The sequence below is a fragment of the Dreissena polymorpha genome, chromosome 4 (assembly GCF_020536995.1).
Source record: "Dreissena polymorpha isolate Duluth1 chromosome 4, UMN_Dpol_1.0, whole genome shotgun sequence".
Lineage (NCBI taxonomy): Eukaryota > Metazoa > Mollusca > Bivalvia > Myida > Dreissenidae > Dreissena > Dreissena polymorpha.
Window position 1 is genome coordinate 144,866,317 of NC_068358.1, and position 22,872 is coordinate 144,889,188.

The 22,872-nt window shown below is 34.8% G+C and overlaps 1 protein-coding gene across 1 annotated transcript; it reads left to right on the forward strand.

The window, feature by feature from the left end:
* The first annotated feature begins 11,724 nt into the window (after window positions 1-11,724).
* Window positions 11,725-22,446, forward strand: LOC127879918 (sperm-associated antigen 8-like). The gene is made up of 6 exons (XM_052427026.1): window positions 11,725-11,900; window positions 12,274-12,448; window positions 13,814-13,859; window positions 14,225-14,345; window positions 17,749-17,811; window positions 22,233-22,446. Exons 1-6 carry the CDS (start codon window positions 11,817-11,819, stop codon window positions 22,353-22,355), a joined length of 612 nt encoding a protein of 203 aa, XP_052282986.1. The 5' UTR covers window positions 11,725-11,816; the 3' UTR covers window positions 22,356-22,446.
* Window positions 22,447-22,872: the final 426 nt, after the last annotated feature.

The following is a 22,872-nucleotide window of genomic DNA, read 5'->3' on the forward strand; positions in this document are numbered from 1 at the left end:
CAGTTTTCCTTATTTGGCTATTGAGAAACCTTGTAAACACTCTAGAGGACACATTTCTTGTCCGATCTTCATGAAACTTGGTCAGAAGCTTTGTCATAATGATATCTTGGTAAAGTTGGAAACTGGGTCATGCTTGGTCAAAAATTAGGTCACTAGGTAAAAAAAAAGAAAAACCTTGTAAACACTGTTAAAGTCACATTTCATGCCCAATTTGCATGTAACTTTGTCAAAATGGTTGTCTTGATGACATCTTGGTTGAGTTAAAAAGTGGTTCCGGTCTGTTGAAAAACATGGTTGCCAATGGGCGGGGTAGTTTTCCTTATTTGGCTTTAGAGAAACCTTGTAAACACTCTAGAGGGCACATTTTTTGTCCAATCTAAATGAAACTTGGTAAGAAGATTTGTCCCAATGATACCTTGTAAACACACTAGAGGCCATAGTTTTGGTCCAATAATGATGATACTTGACCAGGATGTTTTTCTTGATGATATCTATGCAAAGTTTGGCATTGGGTCATGTGGGGTCAAAATCTTGGTCAGGAGGTCCAAATACAGAAAAACCTTGTGAACACATGTAGAATTAGCATTACTTGCAAATGTTTGCATGCAAAAAATCCATGCAAATAGACAGTACTCAATCAGAATTAATCATATGCTCACATTGCAAAAGTAAACAGAAGAGGACCAATCTAATATGCTATAGAGTACTGAATTTTCAACTAAGCAATGAACAAGGCCTTATAAAAAATAGGTGAAGCCAACTAGGGCCATTTTTGCCCTCTTGTTAACAAGTAGTTTAACTATGCTAATTTTTGTTCTCTCTTTATAATGATTGGCATATGTCATTTTATAATTAACAATACCAGAAATGCCAGTGATATGTACTAGTATCTGATTTACAGTGTGATGTACTTTTGTTTCATTGGCAGTGTGTCATTCACGTGTGGAAAATATTATTTTGAATACATGATTTTGTTTTGCCTGGTGTACAGTAAAAATAGAGGAGACAAAAAGATCTTGAATCTATTTGAGGGATTTGTTTTAATTGTGATAATATTATTTTGTTGTACTGAATTATAAATAAGTTATCAATCTGAGTAATACATGTATATTGGAAATATATTTATATTTAGTGTTGTTTATGAATAGTCATATTAAATGGATACCATTATGATTTTTTTTACATTAAAAGTTACTACCACTTCTGTAAATATTTATTCCTGTGTAGTTTACTTGATAAAATAGTTGGAATGGCAGTCAGTTTTAGTCCCAGCGATGGATATTTTTAGCTCACCTGATTGCTCAGGTGAGCTTTTGTGACCGGTCTTTGCCCGTCGTCCGTCCGTTAACATTTGTTCGTAAACACTCTAGAGACCACATTTATTTCCGATCTTCATGAAACTTGGTCAGAAGCATCGTCCCAATGAAATCTCGGTTGAGTTCGAAACTGGGTCATGCCGGGTCAAAAACTAGGTCACTAGGTCAAAAAAAAGAAAAACTTGTAAACACTGTAGAAGTAACATTTCATGCCCATCTTCATGTAACTTTGTCAAAATGTTTGTCTTATTGATATGTTGGTTGAGTTCAAAAGGGAGTCCGGTCCGTTGAAAAACATGGCCACCAGTGGGCAGGGCAGTTTTCCTTATTTGGCTATAGAGAAACCTTGTAAACACTCTGGAAGTCACGATTTTTGCCCAATCATCATGAAAGTTGGTCAAAACATTGATTTTATTGATTTCTTGGACGAGTTAGAAAATGGTCCAGATCTGTGAAAAAACATGGCCGCCAGTGGGCTGGGCAATTTTCTCTATATGTATATAGTGAAAACATGTCAACACTCTAGAAGTCACATTTTTGGCCCAATTTTCATGAAATTTTGTCAGAACTTTTGTTTCCTAGATACGTGAGTTAAGTTTGAAAATTGTTCGGTCTGTTGAAAAACATGGCTATGTCCCTTGAGATATAACCTTCATATTTGGTATGCATGTGTATATGGACAAGGCCTTTCCATACGTTTCCATATGTTTCGAAAAATGCTATAACTTCTTTCAAAGCGTTTATAGGGGTCATATGTCATCCTATGGTGACAGCTCTTGTTTTTAGCTCACCTGATTGCTCAGGTGAGCTTTTGTGACTGGTCTTTGTCCGTCGTCCGTCCACATTTGTTCGTAAACACTCTAGAGGCCACATTTATTGTCCGATCTTCATGAAACTTGGTCAGAAGATTTGTCCCAATGATATCTCGATCGAGTTTGAAACTGGGTCATGCTGGGTCAAAAACTAGGTCACTAGGTCATAAAAAAAAGAAAAAGCTTGTAAACACTTTACAAGTCACATTTAATGCCCAATCTTCATGTAACTTTGTCTTTATGTCTGTCTTAATGATATGTTGGTTGAGTTCAAAAGTGGTTCCGGTCCATTGAAAATGGTTGCCAGTGGGCGGGGCAGTTTTCCTTATATGGCTATAGAGAAACCTTGTAAACACTTGAGAAGTCTCAATTTTTGCCCAATCATCATGAAAGTTAATCAAAACATTGCTTTTATTGATATGTAGAACGAGTTTGAAAATAGTCCAGATCGGTGAAAAAACATGGCCGCCAGTTGCCCAATCATCATGAAACTTGGTGAATAGATTTGTTTTGTATATATCTCTGATGAGTTTGCAAATGGTCCCGATGGGTCAATAAACATGGCTTCCAGGGGGATGGGGTAGTTTTCCTTATGTGACTATATAGAGAGAAACCTTGTGATCGAACACTATAGAAGTCACATTTTTTGCCTAATCATCGTGAAATTTAGTCAATACATTGGTTTTATTGATTTCTTGGACAAGTTGGAAAAAGGCTCAGATCGGTGAAACACACTTTTTAGCTCACCTGATTGCTCAGGTGAGGTTTTAGGATTGGTCTTTGTCCGCTGTTTGTCCGTCCACATTTGGTTTGTAAACACTCTAGCATTCACATATCTCAAGCATTCTTTATCAAAGTTGCTGAAAGATCTCAGTCAGGTTTGATGATGAGCAAAATCACATAATTAATGCCATAATTATTGCCCTTAGATTGTCCAAATTTTCATTATATTATACACAATCCTTGTAAGAAAAGTTTGATGTTTGGTAAGGGGGGTCAACTCAAAATATAGGTCACCATTTCAAATCTCACAAAAAGAAAACCACTCTACGCAAAAGTTTTGGTTCAATAATGATGAAACTTGACCAGGTTGTTTGTCTGGTCAATATCTAGGTCAAGTTTGACATTAGGTAAAGATTGAATGAACCGACTCCTCTCAGGTGAGGGAACTAGGGCCATCTTGGCCCTCTTGTTTTGTATTTGATTTTTGTTAAGTAAAAATTCTGAAATTTTTGTTGTTTTATATGTTTTCTTTCTTTAACACAAAAAGCAAGCTAATTCGAATGTTTACTCTGATATTAAATTTTAAATGATGTGGTTATTATTATATTTTATTTGGGTTTATTATTTATAAATGGTTATTTTGATCCACAAATTTATAAAATGTTGAGAGAGATAAATAAAAGGTGTATAAATGTATGTATTTTGTTAAAGTTTTTACAGTATTTAATAATTGCTGGTCACTTTAGGGGTTCAGTTAAGATGTGACCATTATATGTGCTGATATAGCCTTTGAAATGTCTTTTGTTTTAGCTGAGAACTAGCTTAAAAATTAAATAAATCTTTTATGATTGGTGCGTTATGGGTTACAATGACAGTATCAATGATTTCCTAAGAGGAACATCATTGTTTGAGGATCAATTAAAATCTACCTTGAATCAAAGACCTATAGATAGTTATCTATAGGTCTTTGCTTGAATAGATTGTCATAGTGAAACATGCTGTTACTGAAAGGAAACTGTGGATCGATTAGCCCAAAGACCTTGTATTCTATAGGTCTTTGGTTAGCCCTGTGCAAGGTGCCAGGTTTTAGTTCATAGCACTGGTTAACTGGCGTTCCCAGGAAAAGTGTGAGCTGGTTAACTTACCAACGTGATATGACTGAAATACTATTGAATCAAAACCAAAACAAATACCAAATGTGTTGGAAAAGTTGATGAACTTAATACTTAGCATTCAAGGAAAGTGCTGACTTTCTATGTTGTGCAGAATAATCATTCATGTCATTGATTTTTATTAAAATTAACACATTTTTAATAGGCATTTAACGTTGAACATGGCTTAAATTTGTTTGCATGTTAATCTGCAGGGCATGACATAATTGACTTGTCGCTAAAAACGTGTACGAGTTGACTACAAAACTTACGTGTTGATTAAGGTATGAGTTGACTTAGGAACGAAATGCCTGACACCCGCTCATCCCACCTATTCACGTGACCATCAGATATAAGAACATTTTTTACAAACGGAAGCAAACACACGGTGTAGATGCATATCGGTGGCCTTTCTGTCAAAATGCAGCCTCTCTGTTCATTCTTGGCTGCCTCTCTGTCATAAGCAAGAAAATGGATGATCGACATTCACAAAACAGGTAAGCAAATCTAAATGTAAAACCCGTAAACACATTTGTGAATAAAAAGAGGTGGTCCATGAGTTGAAGCATATATCAAGCTACAGGTTCACAGTACTCCGCAGGCCCAAACACTTATCACAAACTCTATCGAAGATGGAATGATGACGTGCTTGGTGGATCAATCGTGCATGCATGCCACTTTGATGACTTTTTAACATGGCTTTTCCCTAATATGCCAAATATCTAGTGTCATTGATATCATTTTTATGATCAAATCCTTACGTTCAATGTACGCTATATAGCAATTTTCATCATTTTACTTAAAATGGCTACTTTCGCTTTCGTTGTTTCACGGAAAGCCTGTCGATCGGCTCACTTTTCTGGCACGGGAAGCCTAGTCGTCGATAGATACTTAGGCTGGTATTCCATCTATTCGCATCCGTATCCGCATCCGTATCCACAAAATCATAATACGGACGCTATATTCCATTTATCCGCATACGTCGAACGTATCTTTCTTTTTGGGGAAAAAACAAATATATGGATAAAACTGAAAATTATAATTGAGATACTTATTATGAAGGACAAGCGTTAATTTAAGTAGATATCAGGTACAAATCATAATTCTGCCTGTAAAAGAATACAAATGGTAAATACCTGAAACATCTTCTTCTAGTGCCTTGGCTATGCTTTCCCAAACATTTGAAGTATAATCAGAGTCCCGATATGCGGAACTGCATTGGTTGTATAATTCCGGGTAATTTTCCACAAATTCGATAAGTTTTTCAGTTGATTTTTGAGATTACAGCTTCCCTCATCGTGGTGCTAAATGCCGTCCGTATCTTGTCCGCATCCTCATTAGAATGCTCACTTGAGCGTTCTTTTGCTGACGCTTTTTGCGCGTGCGGATATGCGGATGCGGATGAATGGAATAAGCGCAGTGCATTTCAACCGGTTCTATTTTTTGCGGATGCGGATATGCGGATACGGGCAGATGGAATAGTAGCCTTAACTGGCAGGGGGACACTCTCTATCATGATTTCTGTGTTGAACATGATTTCACTAATTATGCAGGCTTTTGTTATAAAGTACATTACAACAAATACCCGACGTACAACGTCAAACTAATTTCTCAGATTGTGATGTTTTTGCAATTGCAAATCTTACTGTAGAATTATACAACAATTATGATGTAGATTTTTTTCGGCGTAAGCTGCATAAGCCAGCTTTTCACCTTAGCCTGACCTTTGTAAGTGTCCAATAAAATTCCAATAAAATTTTCCGCGGCTAGGTACGAATGAATACACTTCATTTATTCCATTGGCTGATTTGAGTATACCACCAGAACATTGGAAACATATCCGCGTCTTTGTAACACTGTTTTACTGTATGAAACAATTTTATCTCGAATGAAAAGGCTTAATAGATAGAACAGTTTTACACTCAATTCTCGACATCAATACAGTTTGTGCGTACACCTTTTATTTTCAGAGTATTACCAGCGCAAGAGCGTTTATACTTAAAAGGCTATGTTCTCATATTTAGTACTTACTTCCTTATTCCTGTCAACATGTTAACATGTAAAAGTATAAAGAGCAATGGAAGCGAGGCCTCACTTTAAAGCATTGCATTTCAACCCACGAGGTATATCGGGTCAATTCGCGGACATTCAGAGTTTATATACAGGTCATCACCGGAGTTGGCGGCCAGTAAAATAATCGTTATATAATAAAGACGCTATCCGTGAACTAGGTGACCTGGAATTTTCTTTAGACCAGAAATATGTTAAATGAAGATATTCAGCAATATAATTATCAGGGATCATATTTTCCCGCAACATCAATCGGTCCGGATATAAATGGGGAAAAGTATCCGAAAATGTATAACCGAAATCATGACAAATTACGTTAAAATATATACCATTGATTTTGCCATTCATGAAGGTGGTATAATACATGTACAAGTAAAATTCCCTTAGGCATTTTTTTAAAAAACGGAACGAGTTTTCTCAACTGGTTTTATCATTTGTATTTTATTGTTGTTTCGTGTGCTGTTTTATCAGACTTTTTTCATCGTTGTCAATATTATTAATCTGTGTAAGTCTATACCGATGTTTTTAATTTTTGTCGACTCGATAATAGCTCACAAACATGCACTGAACCAAACAAATGTCTGTGCGTAGGTTGGCTACTGACAACAGCAACCAAATATTTAATAAATAATTTGTTGTCAAATAACCCACGGACGATAGTTTAGATGCGTAGGGATTTAATCACGAGAGCGAAGCATTTGAAACCACGCATCTAATTTTCCGGTCGTGAATGATTCAACAACAAAGTATAAAGTACACGAATTATTTCGATTCTAACACGGTTTTACTAAAGATTAATTCAATGTATATTATTTTTCTTGTGTACTATTTTATGTGAAGTTCCGCCCATAGAAATAACTTTCGGCTGTTCTGTCGATCAGATCCGCGACTTTCATTCATATTATATTACCGGATTATTACGCTGGTGGAAAATGAATTGGCATGTTTTGTTTAGTTACGGCGCGTGCATTCAGACGCGTCTTTTCGGATGCGTCTTTAATCCGCTGTTCACAAGTTTTTTATTCTTGGTCTGACGTGCAATAAACCGGTCCTGACCGGTTTAGAGACTGCAGCGAATGGTTTATGACACCTAATCGAGATAAGAATGTCATTAGGGTGTGTTAGCATGTACACTGTGTAATCGATTTCATGACATGGGAATTTAAATAGCAAACAGAATCGGACCGACTGTTTGGGATTTTCAATCGGTCTTTCATGACCCCAATCGGTCTAGGACCGACAAAACCGAAAAAAATATGATCCCTGATAATTATGGTATGTAAATAATAGATTCTTAATGTGTTTTCAACAATACAATGATAAATATTATTGTTGATAAATTTAACAATAATTATTCGTCCATATTGCCTAATGTACTAAAGTGATATTATGAGCATGTAACAGTTTATAGGTGTCTATCGCAACCGTTGATTATTTTTGATGTTTCTACTTCATATACACTTATATTAATTAATGCAGCACCATCATACTAAAACAATATACCAGAAAGAGAAAAATAATGCATTTGAATATCAACCTTACTTTCGTTTGACAACTGATCATGCGTTTACGAGTTGAACCTAAATTTAGTTTTAGTGCAGATTTGTTCATACGACACAAAGACACGAAATTGTTTTACGGATCATTTCAGCTTACAGGACTGGGTGGGTCACGTAAGAATATTGAATATAAAATATATTTTTATAAACAACTGGTAGCAAGGTGAGTTGCAGATAATTAATCAGTAACCACATTTTAACTAACTATTTTGACCTGTTAATTCTTTTCAGCTCAATTCAACAGTGCAAAATGCCCATAATATCACTTTAAGCATTAGCACGATGATAATTGATACTGTTAATAATCGAATCAAATAGCAATGCCCGACAAACCACTAAAACAGGTTTGTTCGAAGAACGCGCCTATAAATACGGATACTTCTCGTGTGGCCGGTTGACTCATATGTTTAAATTTCACTTCCATTCTTCTTTTGGTTTTCTGTTTTGTATCTATAGGTTTATGACCAGCAATATGTTATAATGTAAAATAAGCCGCGAAAACTCCCCGTAACATCCCGTACTGCGTGTGATGCAGCTAAGAACTGCACAGAAAAAGACATTCGCTATACTTGATCTCATTCATTAAACTATTTACGCCGTATATCTTTTTTAAAGATATTTCTTGTTTAAAGTATCAGATATGATATACCAAATATGAGAGCACATTTGTTATAATGTATTAATAAAAACCATTTTACAACATTTCCAAAAATAGGAAAAATGCCTTGTAAAGTAGTAAAAAGTTGTTCCATTAAGATTTTTTGCACTTGTAAGTTACCTGGTATGGTTGGTGATATGGTGCAATGTGACAATATATCATGCAAATTGAAAAGATGGTTTCACATAAGATGTGTTGGATACAAAATGAAAAACCAATATATAAATGCTTTTGTCCATACTGCACATGGTAATTTGAGATGAGCAAGCACTGAGATAAAGATATGCGATTTTGGTACAACAATAATGTCTTAATGTTTAGATAATTAATGATATCCTCCATTTCAATTACTTTTGAAGTTTCAGTTTTGTAATTAAAAAAAATAATTTATCTCGTAAAATGAAATAAAATTCCTGCTTTTGGCATCCAGCTTTAACAAATCGTCATTGATTTCATTGGTGGAAGGTCAGATTGGGACGTTTCATATTTTAATTGGTCATTTGTATTTTCTGGGAGGAGCTTTCGTTATGCCAGAATTAGAACTTCAATTTTTTTATTGGGTCGCCATTTTGTGGGGCGGAGCCGTTTGTCAAATCTCGTCAAATACACATGATTACTACCGCGTCTGTACAAGCAATAGCAATATCGAGAAAAGCGTTTTTCACGAAGAGTAAGGGTATCGGTACACGTGTGAATATACGTCGCAGGTGGCAACCAAGCGTGAAACTGGTGATTAATCGGCCTCTTGCACATTCAATATAGCTCGGCTTAAGCTGGGATCAAGTGTGATCCGCTTGCACAGAATAATTTTACTCGATGAAAACATAAGGGCACATAAGCTGGGTTCATTTTCAGTTGGCTTGCAGATTCAAACTTTGAAGGAATATTTGTCCGTGAAAGATCAATCATTTTATCAAACCTGGTATGCAGGTGGATTATTTGATACGCTGATATAATTTGTATGTTTAAGTTTATTTCATGATCCCTGATAGTAAGATGCGCCGGATGTTTGAGAATAGGAAATGACAAAAAAAAGAAACAAGATGTGTTTGTGAAACACAATGTCCCCATACAAGACCTTTGACCTTGAAGGATGACCTTGACCACTCAAAATGTGCAGCTCCATGAGATACACATGCATATCAAATATCTAGTTGCTATCTTCAATATTGCAAAAGTTATGGCCAATATTAAAGTTTGACGCAAACAAATCAACAGACCGGGCAAAAACAATATGTCCACCAGTATAGACTGGGGAACATAGTAAATGTGTATTGAAAATGTTGAGTTACAACATTTCCGATTTGTAGCGACGATGCAGAAATAGGCCGCACTCTATAGCCTCATCTTTCAAATGCTGATGGGATTTATAAGATAACAAGTATTCTCTATATAAAGGTGTTGAATAAAATGCAACAAAACCAACAACAATGGACTATTTGATTGCAATGCGCATTGTTCTATAAAATACTACGGACCAGCTTAATTTTAATTATTTAACATTTTGGTATCCTTAATGTGGGAGCATAATCTTGACCCCGTTAATGCGTTTAAAGACGTCGCATAAACGGAACCATGCCACAGTTTTGCGGCGACGCGCGAATGAATGCGGCGTCACATAGAAGTATGTAGGCCAGTTTGAAGAACGCCGTGCGCTCACAAAAAGTTAAAATAAAAAGTGTATATGGTGTAAATAGAATGATTATATATTAGCGTTACCGATCGCGAAAATCGCCAATGGCGATTGAATTGCTGGATGGCGATCAAACTCTAAAAACGGCATGACTTTAACGATTCAGAATAAACAACGCAAAAAAGTCTACATTTATATTTCCTTCCTCGTTTGTGTGTTTTGTTAAGAATGAAGTTCCGTCTGTAGTCAAATGGCCGCTTGTAGATTTGATCCTAGCTTATTCGATGTGCAACGGATCAATCAAGTCGAGCTTATTTATGAAATGAGCGGAGGATTAGCTGGCTTGCAGATTTAAACTTGATGCTAGGATCAATCAAGCCCGACTCATTTCCTCGAAGATTTGATGGACCAAACTGACGGCGATGTTCGCGGTGTATTTGATGCAAATGATATGCTTTTTCACTTGATATACTAGTAAGCACTTATAAAACAAAGCCATTATACACGGTGTTTCTTTAATTGCTTTTGAAGTTGAGATTGTGTAAAATTCAGTAGAGATCAAAGTGGTTATAAAAGTAGTATTGTTAAACCGACCTTTATCATTATAATATTGCTTTAAAAGGGATTTAATGACGTTCCTAAAATATACAAAAGTAATATGTTTTAAATATCAGATATACGCTGTAATTTTCGTCCGAAGATAGTATAAGTAGTAGTACTAGTCGCTTTCAATATTGCAAACGTATTACTTTTGCATACTTTTGGAGCGTCGTAAAATCCCCTTTACAGCAGTATTATTTAAATGAAGGTCCATTGAAAAATATTACTTTTATGACCCCTTTTATATTCCCCATTTTTTGGTAAACATAATTGGGCATCAGCAATCATAGAACTCATACTAACTATGGACGCTAACAATAGTGGTAATCTAATACTGCAAAACAATAATGTTGCATATTTTAGAAACCTAAGAGGATCCTCTTTACAACGTTACCCTAATATCGAATTGATAATGCTTTTAAAGTCACTTTTATCATATCCGGGTTTTACTGGAAACACAGCTTGTCATTATAAAGAAGATAAAAATATACACCAACTTCGGTCGCAATTAGCAGGAATAATATGCTGTTCTCGCAATATATTTTTACACATTTAAAAACGGTGGATGAATACAATTACAACGATATCAAATAATGTATGGTCGGTTGGAAAAATGTTGCTTTTATAACCCCTTTGATCTTTTCTGGGTTTTCCTCAATACATTGTTTTGTGTATAAAAAAATCATAACAAAAGGCCGACTTTTGCCTCGATTCAAAACCCGAATCTGATACCGACAAACACTATTTTTACATCGTTAGAAACCTTAGAGGATCTTCTTTACAACGGTAACATTTAATTAATATCGAATTAATAATAATGTTTTTATAACTACTTTTACCTTGTCCGGGTTTTCCTATGGGCATTTTTTGTGTTAAAAAAACCCTTAAAATAGGTCGACTTTGACCGCGATTTACAGGCTGACTCTGACCCTGCCATACAATATTTTGACATTGTTAGATACTTTGGAGGTTCTTCTTTACAACGGTACCATTATAATTAATATCGGACGTTCGCAAATAACTTATTTCAAATCTATTATCAATCGAATCAATATAAATAGTCTCCAATAAATTCTTACAATCGATATAGACTGTTTTTCTTTGGAAAATCTCCAGCCATATAATTGTACATTTGGTTATCTTTGGTAGGCATAACGTGTCTAGTTTAACCTGCTTGTCTCCCCTGTGGACTCTTACGTTGCTAGGACGCGCCTTACTTCCGATGTAAACAATAATCTTCATGCATTGAAATCTCTTTCGAATCATTTATATTTAATACTTTATAGCCTCAAACATGAGTATTTTAAACCAAGGCAGGAATGAAATTAGATTTAATAATTCAGAAGGGAAATGCTTGCTTGAAAACTGGGTTGAAGAGGTAAGTTTGAACTTAGTTGCAATAATCCAGCTCCCAGCTAATGACCCTCCGGGTCCTGGGATGTATGTATGTACTCATAAAAGCTCAGAGCATTCAAGAGGAACTAAGTTTGAAATAACGTTTAATGTTATTTTTGGAAAACAACATTGATTACCTGTCTGTTATGATGACCACCAACACAACTCACATGGGTTGAGACCAGATATTGAACTTCACTTACTGCTAACCTGAAACGCCAGTGAAAGCCCAATAAGTGTATTATTTGGCAGCATTTAAATGTACCCTATGCCCCATGGTCAAAGTTGCAAAGTTTTCAGCCTATGTTAATCATTATAAAAATTACAAAATTGTACGATTTTCTATGCATTATTAGAGACAAACACAGAAATACGACACAATTAATGATGACAAGTGCGAGAGCAAGGCTCAGCTGTTCAGAGATGGACATGTTGGAGTTCTCACAATCAATGTTGATTCTAAGCTGGAGTCAGAGACCACAGTGAGGGCATCATATAAGAAACCGGTCCACCCTGGAATTCCACTGGAAGGTAAACACATAGTTATGCCATATATTAAATTTTTTTTTTCACGTTCTTACTTGCAGACACTCAAATTTTGTTAAAGCTTTAACACATTTAAGGTGCCTCTGCAGACGCTTCTGACGAAGAATGGTATACTATCCAAAATAACAAAACAAGAGCTGTCTCCATCGGATGACACATGCCCCCGAAAAAAGCTTTGATAGAAGTTATGAGCATTTTTCGAAAAACCTAAACGCAGATTTAGAAACCTACACGCGGACCCTAAGATTAAGGTCAAGGTCAAATAGGTCAAAATTTGTGTGCGTATGGAAAGGCCTTGTCCATATACACACATGCATACAAATATGAAGATTACATTTGAAGCGACATAGAAGTTATGAACATTTTTCGAAAACTAAACGCAAAGTGTGACGTACAGACAGACGTACGGACAAACGGACAAAGGGAGAGTGCAGTCACTATATGCCCTCCTTCGGGGGGCCATACAAATATTTATCTTGTCAAATAAAAATACACCAAATAGATAATGCACTTGATAGATTTGTTTGTAGTACAGTCTCATACTGAATATAACATCCAAATGATGAAATGAAATGTACATGTATTTAATTGATTAGGCCACAAATCTGGGTATTACCGGCATGAAAATATATATAAACACACACAAATCTATGTCATTCAATCATTATTTAATAAAAATACTATTAAATATGTATATTTGTCAGATTTGTGAAGTTTTATTTTCACACTTGTAAAGCATAACATATTAAGGCTTGTTATGTAGCCTTTTACTCACCATGTGGCAATAATTAATAAAGACACAAATGAACATCTATGAACAGAGATAGATATAAGTTTCACAATTATTACTCACCATAGCTGTGTTGACTGCTTTTAGGTTTTCTAGAATCAAATGTCAGTTAAATAAAATAAAATTGTATCATACTATTTTTTTTATTGATGAGGCCTTAACAAATTGTTTGTTTCCATGAATTAAGTGATCCTAAATTTTGGTCTTGGTCCTAATTTGTTTAGGTATTGCCATATTTGCCAAATTAACTCTGACAATGAAAGTAAGGTATGGTGTGTCAGGACAGAGACATAGATAACATGATATCTATTTCTCTGGTCAGGAAGAGCTTTTTGAATTTTTTGTCATTTAATATCCATATAAAAATTAGAAATACCATGTGTTTTGTTAAAAGAAATAATACAAAAACAAGGCTGTACCATAATTTAGGGGATAATTTTCATTACTGCTTCATTGATGAAAATTAACTTCTGTGTTTGTGTTTCTATCAGCACACTTTTCACCAATCAAATAAAGTATCTTCAACATATTTATGAACATTATTATTTCTTTTTTTCTAGGCAAAAAGAATGACCTTATGAGACAGATGTATATGGAACAAGCAATGTAAGTAACCCAGTAATGTTAAACTTATTTATAACAAATACAGCCTTTTTAAAATAATAATAAAACAATAATTTCAATTTCACCTTGATCTGTAGATATAAATATTGCAATTCAAATTGTGTTTATATTTTATCTATATAATTATGATAAATTCTGCATTAGAAATCAATTAAAAAATCAACACTAAATGCTGACATCAATACCATGTTTTACGCAAACCACATATCTTGTTAGTAAAACGATTTTTGTACTGTGTGTGTAATATCATTGAAAACCAGATTAATTGATTTTAAGATTGAGAAGTTACCATATGGTTCAAATAATGATTTCATTTTTTTGACTACTGTGTCATGGCTTCCTTGCAGTCAAGATGTATTTAAAGATGACATCAACATCCCACAGCCTGAACCTTTAGATTACAAGTCTGTCACTGCCAAAGACTTCAATAAAGATGACTTTGTACATGTACCACCAAAACCAACCAAGGTACCTACTGCAAATTTATACTTAATAACATGGGCAATTGTCAAGTCGGACACTCTTACGTTTAAGATCCAAAATTGACCCAAGTGTGTTTTTTACTTCTTTATATGATATAGAGAGCTATGTAAGTTTAGCTTGTTTGGATTTGTTGCTTAGTTGAGTTTAATATGGGCATTGAAATGCATGACATAGGGCCTTTTAGCAGTTTCCATTTTCTCAGTCAAACAGTATCCAAGACTAACCAAACTTCGTAAAAGTGTGTGTCAAATACTTTATTTATTAGACTTAGTCAATTAGCAGTTCGATCATTCCCCACAGTCTTGGATTGATGAGTTATGGCTCTTGAATTTTCTAAAATAGGTCTTTTTAAGCCAGTTCTGCTTTATTTAGATTTTATCAACATACCTTACACATGTTTGCTTGAGATAGTTTTGTTTTAGCCAAGGTTTATAAATAAAAAAATACAGAGTTATGGCTCTCGCTCTTGATTTATAGAAAATTGATATTTTTTAATGGGACTTGCACAGTTTGGTACAATAACGTTTTGAAAAATAATTGTGATGTGAAAAATGTATGCATGATGTTTAAAAAAGCATAATAACACACATGGCTAAGACATTGTTTGAAATATTTGTTCACAAATGGATAATTATTTGAAATAGGTAAAATAATACACCATGTGTACCACTTTCCTCCATAATTTAGGAAATGCATTGTTGTTAAATAACCTGTACAAAATGTTCCGCCTGGAATTGAGACGGAATTTTATTGACAGTTCCGCCTGGAAAATTGTTGATTCCGCCCAGAATATAGTGGTTACAAGAAAGAATTTTCCAGGCGGAAAGGAGGCGGAAACGGGATGGAAATGAGGTGGAAACGGGGCAGAATTTGGGGCGAAATATGCTAATGAGGCAGAAAAGATTCCCGGGCGGAAATTATTTTTGCATGTTGACACGGGGCGGATTTTGGGGCGGAAAATACTTATGAGGCGGAAAATATTTCCGGGCGTAAATTAGACTGGGATGGAAATTTCCGGGCGGAATTTATTTATGGGCGGAAATAACAGGAGAATATGTGAATGATTCCGAGGGGGGGGGGTATTATTTACTACTCCGGTATATAGCTTCTTAAGCTGCTTATGGATTGACGGACATTAAGTGGTCACAAAAGCTAAAAATTACAAAAACAACATGTCCCCTTCAATCTTTTTCCAGATACAGTCAGTCATAAAACAAACATTTTTTGCAGATGACACAACATACTTCATTGATGGAACAATTAACTCATTCACTGCTTTAATAAATGCAATTCAATACTTTAGTGAAATATCTGGCTTAAAACTAAATACCCAAAAATCAACAGTTATGCGTGTTGGTTCACTAAAACATTCACTAATTAAATTTAAGGAATACAAAAACTTTATCTGGACCTCTAATGGAGCTTATAAACACTTGGTTTCTATTTCACAAATGACAAAAATCTTGATTATATGGCAACATTCAATAAGATATAGACACCTTTGACTGCTTTAAATGTCTTTTATAAAATGTGAAATTACTGCAAAGATTATAAACTTGCTTGAGCATTCATGTTAAATGTTATAGGTAAACCACCTGCCAAAACAGATATTACTGTAAAACAATTTAACTATAATAAACACAGCATGAAATAAGAAAACAATACAAAGTAAATATTCTAAGAAACAAACCTGTTTAGTAGTTTGGAGCATTTAAAAAGTTCCATCATAACTCACTGAATCACACTTTTCAGCCTTTTTTTCACACTGAATGTTGACTTCCACATTTTACTTAATTATTTCAGAAGGTTCATCAAAGTTAGATTAATTCATCATATTATTAAAACTTCAATTTAAAAAAGCCCAATGATTGCTTTGAAACTGCATTTCAAATTTTTAAGCCAGTCAACTGGGCTGTTATTTTCAAATTTCTGACTCACACTCAGAACAAGAGTGTGTCTTATCTGGCTGTGGCATCATATTACCCCATATTACCCATGCATTCTTGTACAATTAACTGGGGAATACAAAGAGCCACCAAATTGACATCTTAAAACAAAACACTACTGATAAACAGGGATAAATGTACTGCATTTCACAACAATTTTCAACTTGCATACAGCCCTTAATCGAATTTGCTCTACGACCCTTTATTCAAAGATATTTTAAATACATAGTAGATTTACATGTACTTTAAATGTTGTTATAGGTAAATTATCATAACAAAGCGATTTAATTATAAGGTCTTATAAAAAAAAGCCTGAGCCAAAATATATATAAATTTCATCCAGAACAGTATTTATCTTAGTTAATTATTTACTTCTAAATTTTAAGGAGTGAAAACTTGCAGCTGAATTTGTGGATTAGTCCTATTTTTTCAGAATCATTCCAGCCTTAAATTTGTGTTATTTCAAGCTCATTTCAGCCTTTTTTGCATGGGTTAACTATTGTTTAAATTGAATATAAATGTTGTTTACCTTGTGTATGGCAAATGTTTCCTACAATAACCATTTAGAAACTAAAATCAGAACTTAGTTTTTTAATTATCTTAAAGTCCCATTTTGAAATTCTTTATCAATACATTCTGCCCCAGAGAAATGTATAAGTATGAACTTCCGCCCCGAGTCTTATTTCCGCCCGGAATAGCTAATGAGTTCTGCTTGGAAAAAAATAAAGAGACATGGTCTGTTTAGGGCGGAAATCAATTTCCGCCTCGATTCTGCCAGGAAACAATAGTTTCTGTCCCAATTCCACCTCATTTCCGTCCCATTTCCGCCCCCAAATTTTGTACGGGAATGTTTAAATTTTTCTAAGTAAACTAATGCCTGCATGGTGCAGTGAGAGTGTACTAACTGTTGCTTCCAATGTGTCCTGGGTTCGAATTCCGTTGACTGCAATATTTGTTTTTGCTGCTATCATAAGTTACGACCTTTAAAAAAATAATTTAGTAAACATATTCAATGACATTACAAAAATATGTGAGCGAAGCATTTTAAACAGCCACAGGTTCCACTGTCAAGTTGTTATCATCCAATCTTCACGAAAATAACTTGAAGTTAATCTTGATCATAGCTGGGATGTAGAAGCACGTTCAGTGCAAACAAAATCCAAGCATTGTTAATCCAAACTTTCTATAATTCGACTTATCCTTTGAAAGAAATTAAATGAAAGGCGTCCGTCATTTAAGGGTACTTAATTGAATGATATAAACACATGATTTTCCTTCAGTGTTCTCCCCTGCGTAAGCATGTGTTCTTTATTAAGTAAAACACGATGTAAAGAAGAAATTTTCACATTTCCCTTTCACTCTCTTGCTTTCTTAATATACCCTCTTTACGTTTCCTTTATTAGTATTATGTGTATAATTCAAATTTGTGCTGTAAATTTCAGAACCACAACTACAGAACCGAACAGCCTGTTTCATTTTGGAGTGAACACAAAGACCGAATCACGGTGAGTATTACCAAATCTGCATTTCCTTGTACAGGCAATTTATACTTGTTTACCTGTCTGCATAATTGAATATACTTCTCTTGCGTTTGACCATAAATCATCATCCGAGCCATTTAATCATCATTTACCAGGTTTTCCGAAGGAAAAAACTGGTAATTAAATTGGCGAATGTCGGCGAGCGGGCGGGCTGGCGGGCGGGCGAAACAAGCTTTTCGGGCCATAAATTTGTCGTTCATCGTGAGATTTTAAAATCATTTAGCACATTTGTTCACCATTATTGGACGGTGTGTCGCGCGAAAGAATTACGTCAATATCTCCAAGGTCAAGGTCACACTTTGAGTTCAAATGTCAAAAATGAACATAAATGAGCTTGTCCGGGCCATTACTATGTCGTTCATTGTGATATTTTAAAATCATTTGGCACATTTGTTCACCATCATTGGAAGATGTGTCGCGCGAAAGAATTACGTCGATATCTCCAACGTCAAGGTCGCCACGATTAAAAATAGATTGATTTTGAAACAAGGGGGTAACTATGAACATCAGTAACAATGCACATTTTGAGTTTGAGTTGTCTCCATTTATCAGACTTTTTTTCAAATTGAAATCAAGGTTGCCACGAGAAAAACTATATTGAATTTGAAACAGGGGGGGGGGGATAAAGCACATTTTGAATTGTCTCCCTTTATCAGACGTTTTTTTTAAATTGAAAACCTGGTTTTGTGACAAATTTTGTCCCTTGTTTTTTTTGGAAAACTCTTTTTCCATGCAAATTATACCTGCATACATTACGCTTGAAACGATCTAAAAACATTATTAAAAAACATTGAAAAATATATATATTAATTATGATTTTTAATGTCGGAGGCAACATGCCTCCCTAAAAAGGGTGTTTATAGTTTTACACCTGTCGATCACAGTTGACCATTCGTTCCCGCATGCTATCTTGGCAATGTTTCGGCCTTTCGACCATGTAAATGGGTGTAATGGTTACTTTGGAGGAAAGAAAGATGCCGATTGATTGTGAGGTCAACAATTGTTAACCCAATGTCATAGGTGGGGCTCAAAATATGACATTCGTTTCCACTCAATTTTTGCGAACATTACATAGGGGCTACTTGGGCGGAAAGTTAGACTCATTTTCATGTTGAGGTCTACAGGTCAAATTCTACACTACAGTGACATCTATCATGAAATTGGTTTCCACACGCTATCTTGAAAACACTAACGAATATCATAAAAGTGGTTTCTGCACCACAAAAGGATTGCTTTGACATACTATAAATTTAAATTGTCGAGCTGTTTACTTGGGTGGAAAGCAAGACACCTAATGGTTATTAGGTCACCTGTTAAAAGGCCCAGGGTTTTTTAATGAAATTTGTTTAAGGAAAATACATAGAAAATGCAATGGACGAACTGGCTACATTTAAAGTGTATGAGTTAAAAAATATCTCAAGTTCCAGGTTAGTGACAGCTAGTTTTGTTGCGTCATATTGGCGTTAAATTAGCCAAACTTATCGTCACGACCGTTAATCGATGGCGCTCGTAAGTTTAAAAAGCGGCGGAGACACATATCGTAGGATATATTACCTATGATTTTATTCTCCCGGTAGGGTTGCATATAGCTGTCGGACTGTTCGTCCGTCCGTCCGGCTGGAATACCGGAAAATATTCCCAATAATAACTCTTTTATTGAGGGTTTGTACGAAACACTTAAAGATATTGGGCTGAATTTTTGGCATGTGAGTCTTTCTATATGACTTACACATGAAGTGTGAGTTGCTTTCCGATCCATTGATTTTTAGCGAAGTCATGGGTATTGGACTTAAACAATTTCGCTCAAATATCTTCTGTTGGGTTTCAAAGCGCAGTAGCGGGAGGGGACAGGGAATTGTGTTTCACAAACGCAGGTCTTGTTTCAACATATTTTGCTTCAGTTTAAAAATCGGACAATGTACAAAATGTACCGTATCATACAATCACAACCAATTTGTAAACGTGTGATCATTTATAAATTTTAAAGCTGTTTTTGTGTGTGGTATAAGAAATGTTTAACCAAATAATTGATTTCAAAACATGGAAGTTGCTGGGGGGTTTTCTAAAGAGATGGAGCCAATGCCAAGGAGGTTGCACTTAGAACAGGAGTTGGCACAAATGCACATTTTAAACTTCAATTAAGTGACATATTTTATTTAATCAATTTTACATACGAATTAAGTTTACCTGACTACTTAATAAAAATTCATGTAATGATGTTGTTAAAGAAAAACAAAACAATTGAATACGTGCAATTATCGATTTCGCCAAAGACCTATCAATATGTATATAAATGGGTCTTTGATTTCACGATTCAGTTAACTTTGTGCTCTTGAAAATAATATTAGACGCTCTGTAATCCAACGGATGATTGTCTGCTACGCGACAGAAAATAAGGCGATAATGGTATGCTTAACCGTTATAATGAAAAAGATTACGTTTCATCCGCTAATAAAGCTCCCTTTTTGTGTAGTTATCTTTTTCCCTGCTTTGTCATATCAGAGATGTTATTTTGATAGGATTGGACAAAGCATTTCAGAATAAATGGAACTAGAATTTAAGCGAAAATATCACTGGCTTCGACTATTGAGTTTGAGCTCGGCTTTTGCCAATAATAAAACAGTATCCTATACTTGAATATATTTAGTTATGTTATGACTATATTTAATGGATTTTTTCTTAAGTTTAACAAATTCCATGGCATAGGCTCTATCTCTTTTGGAAAATGCAAAATATCTTGCAAATCGTTTAAAAGAGAATTTTTAAGTAAATGCAGAAACTTAAATGCTTTGAAACCAATCGTTTGATGGCAACAGCTGCTTGATTTGGTGAATATAGACATGCCATACAAAAAACTTTGATTTGCTTCTGAAAACTAAAACATGTTTCAACTTATTAAGGTCCTCTCGTTACTTAAAGGGTTGTGAGTGTATCTGTCTTCACACTATTCGACTAATGAGACGTACTATATTGTTCAATAGTTAAACTTGGGTAAAATATGGTGCCAAAATTGTACCCTTTGTATTTATTTGCTGTTCCATAGCAGTTTATGAAACATTTGGTTCCAGTTATTAAAGACCGTGTAATAGGTTTGGGTGTTCATTTTAAATAAGGTACCGGAGTACATAACGAACTGTGCAATAAAGCAATAACGGATGCTGGGATGAATTATCTCACTTGCTGTTGTCCCGAATTTACCAAATTTTTCTTGGAAAGTTTACAAAAATATTTTACTCCTAAGGAAATGTCTAAAAACTGTTAAAGAAAGTCTACACTGAAAGGGAAACCCTAAACTCCATAGAAAAATCCAAATCTCCATAGGAAAAGACTAAATATCGTAGGAAGAGCCTAAACTTAATAAGATTAGCGTAACTCTTGAGGAAAAAGAAAACCTAAAGTCTTGGAAAAATGTACACTTATAAGAAAAAGATAAACATTCTTAGGGAAAGCCTAATCTTCTTAGGAAAAGCCCAAACTCTATATCAAAAGCCGAACCTCCTTATAGAAGACTTAAACACTCTCAATCCACGGGGAAACTATTTAGACAAAATTTCTAATTGTAATAGACAGGGTAACTTTTCTGGAAAAACTCTTACTCTTAAAAAAAGTCCTAAGGGAAAACGTAAACTTCTTTATTTACGGAAAGCCTACACGCTGGGGGTAATGCGTATTAAAACGGTAAACCTAAACTCAAATGGAAAACGTAAAACAATTGGGGTAAAACGATAAATTCTTTAGGAAAATGCTAACTTCTTACGGAAAACATTATTATATATTAATTAGAGGTAAACTTCATCTCGAAAGTTTAAACTTCTTATTGAATGCACTACCTTCAGTGAATGGCTCATATAAAGAGACCAGTACTCGTCTAGGCTTTGCTACTGAACATGCATGAAAATGCTAATATATGTCATATTAAAACCGTTCGAAGTCCAAAAGACATAGATATCACACAGAAACTTCAATTGGAAGAATTCCCGAAAATACACCACACGTCACTATTTATTTATTTGCCCTGGTATGCATAACTGTTTGTTTGTATTTTTCAAATTCAGACAATACGATAAAAGCAGTTATAACATCAGGCAATTCCTCGCGTTACTATGCTAATAATTGGAAAAAGAGCGAATTCAAAAGAGATAATTACTCATGATTGATTAAAACAAACTTATTGAATGTTTTAAACTAAAATCGACGTTTCTTCCTTAACGAATGCCATAGCAACGTGCGAGCAACTGAATATTGCTGATCGTGATTATTAATGTGACGCAGGTGCTTAAGCAGTATTACTCTTAAAAAAGTGAATACACAGGAATTAAAAGCACGCTATGTAATGTGTTTCTTTTTTTTATATGTATTTCAATTTATTTTCTCCCATCTTTCAGGGAGTTACGAGTGTGAAGACGAGAGACACGCCGTTCCGACGTAACGACGCCTTCAGCCAGCCTATAGACGAGTATTTTGACGACACGAAGCCATACGATCAAGAAAACTACCCCAAAATGTGATACTTAAATGATCGGTGAATTTGACAATGGTCTATACCCTGTGAATAAAATGTGTTTATTGTGGAATTTATCATAAAATATTTTGTAGTTGGGTGTAAAATTGTTAATCAATAAATCATGCATATACATTTTAAATTTTGCCTCCTCGTAAAAAACGGAATACAATAATGTCTATTAAGTTTCGACGGTTTTTTGTTTCTTAATACATAATACGAAGTTATCCCATCTAGAAGCCTGCAATTCTCACTATGTTGAATTTTTGCTATTTAATCGGAGATATGTTATACGTTTTACCGGAAAGATCTAGACGTTGTTTAATATTTATTGTTTTAATGTATGCAAGCAATCCTTGAACAAACGGGATATAAATTTGCAGGAACCCACGAAGCACTTGGCTTTAAAATATATGCTAAAAACCTAGAGCCTGAAAAGTTGTATGTCCTCTTTACAAGACGTACTGAAAAACACATGTTGGCTTTTGTGGTTGAAACATTCTATTAGAAAGCTTTCAATTATG

Coding starts and splice junctions, on each gene's coding strand:
- LOC127879918 (XM_052427026.1), top strand. CDS start 11,817: ATGAGTATTTTAAACCAAGGCAGGAATGAAATTAGATTTAATAATTCA. Junction 11,901..12,273: donor TTGAAAACTGGGTTGAAGAG/GTAAGTTTGAAC, acceptor ATGCATTATTAG/AGACAAACACAGAAATACGA. Junction 13,860..14,224: donor ATGTATATGGAACAAGCAAT/GTAAGTAACCCA, acceptor GCTTCCTTGCAG/TCAAGATGTATTTAAAGATG.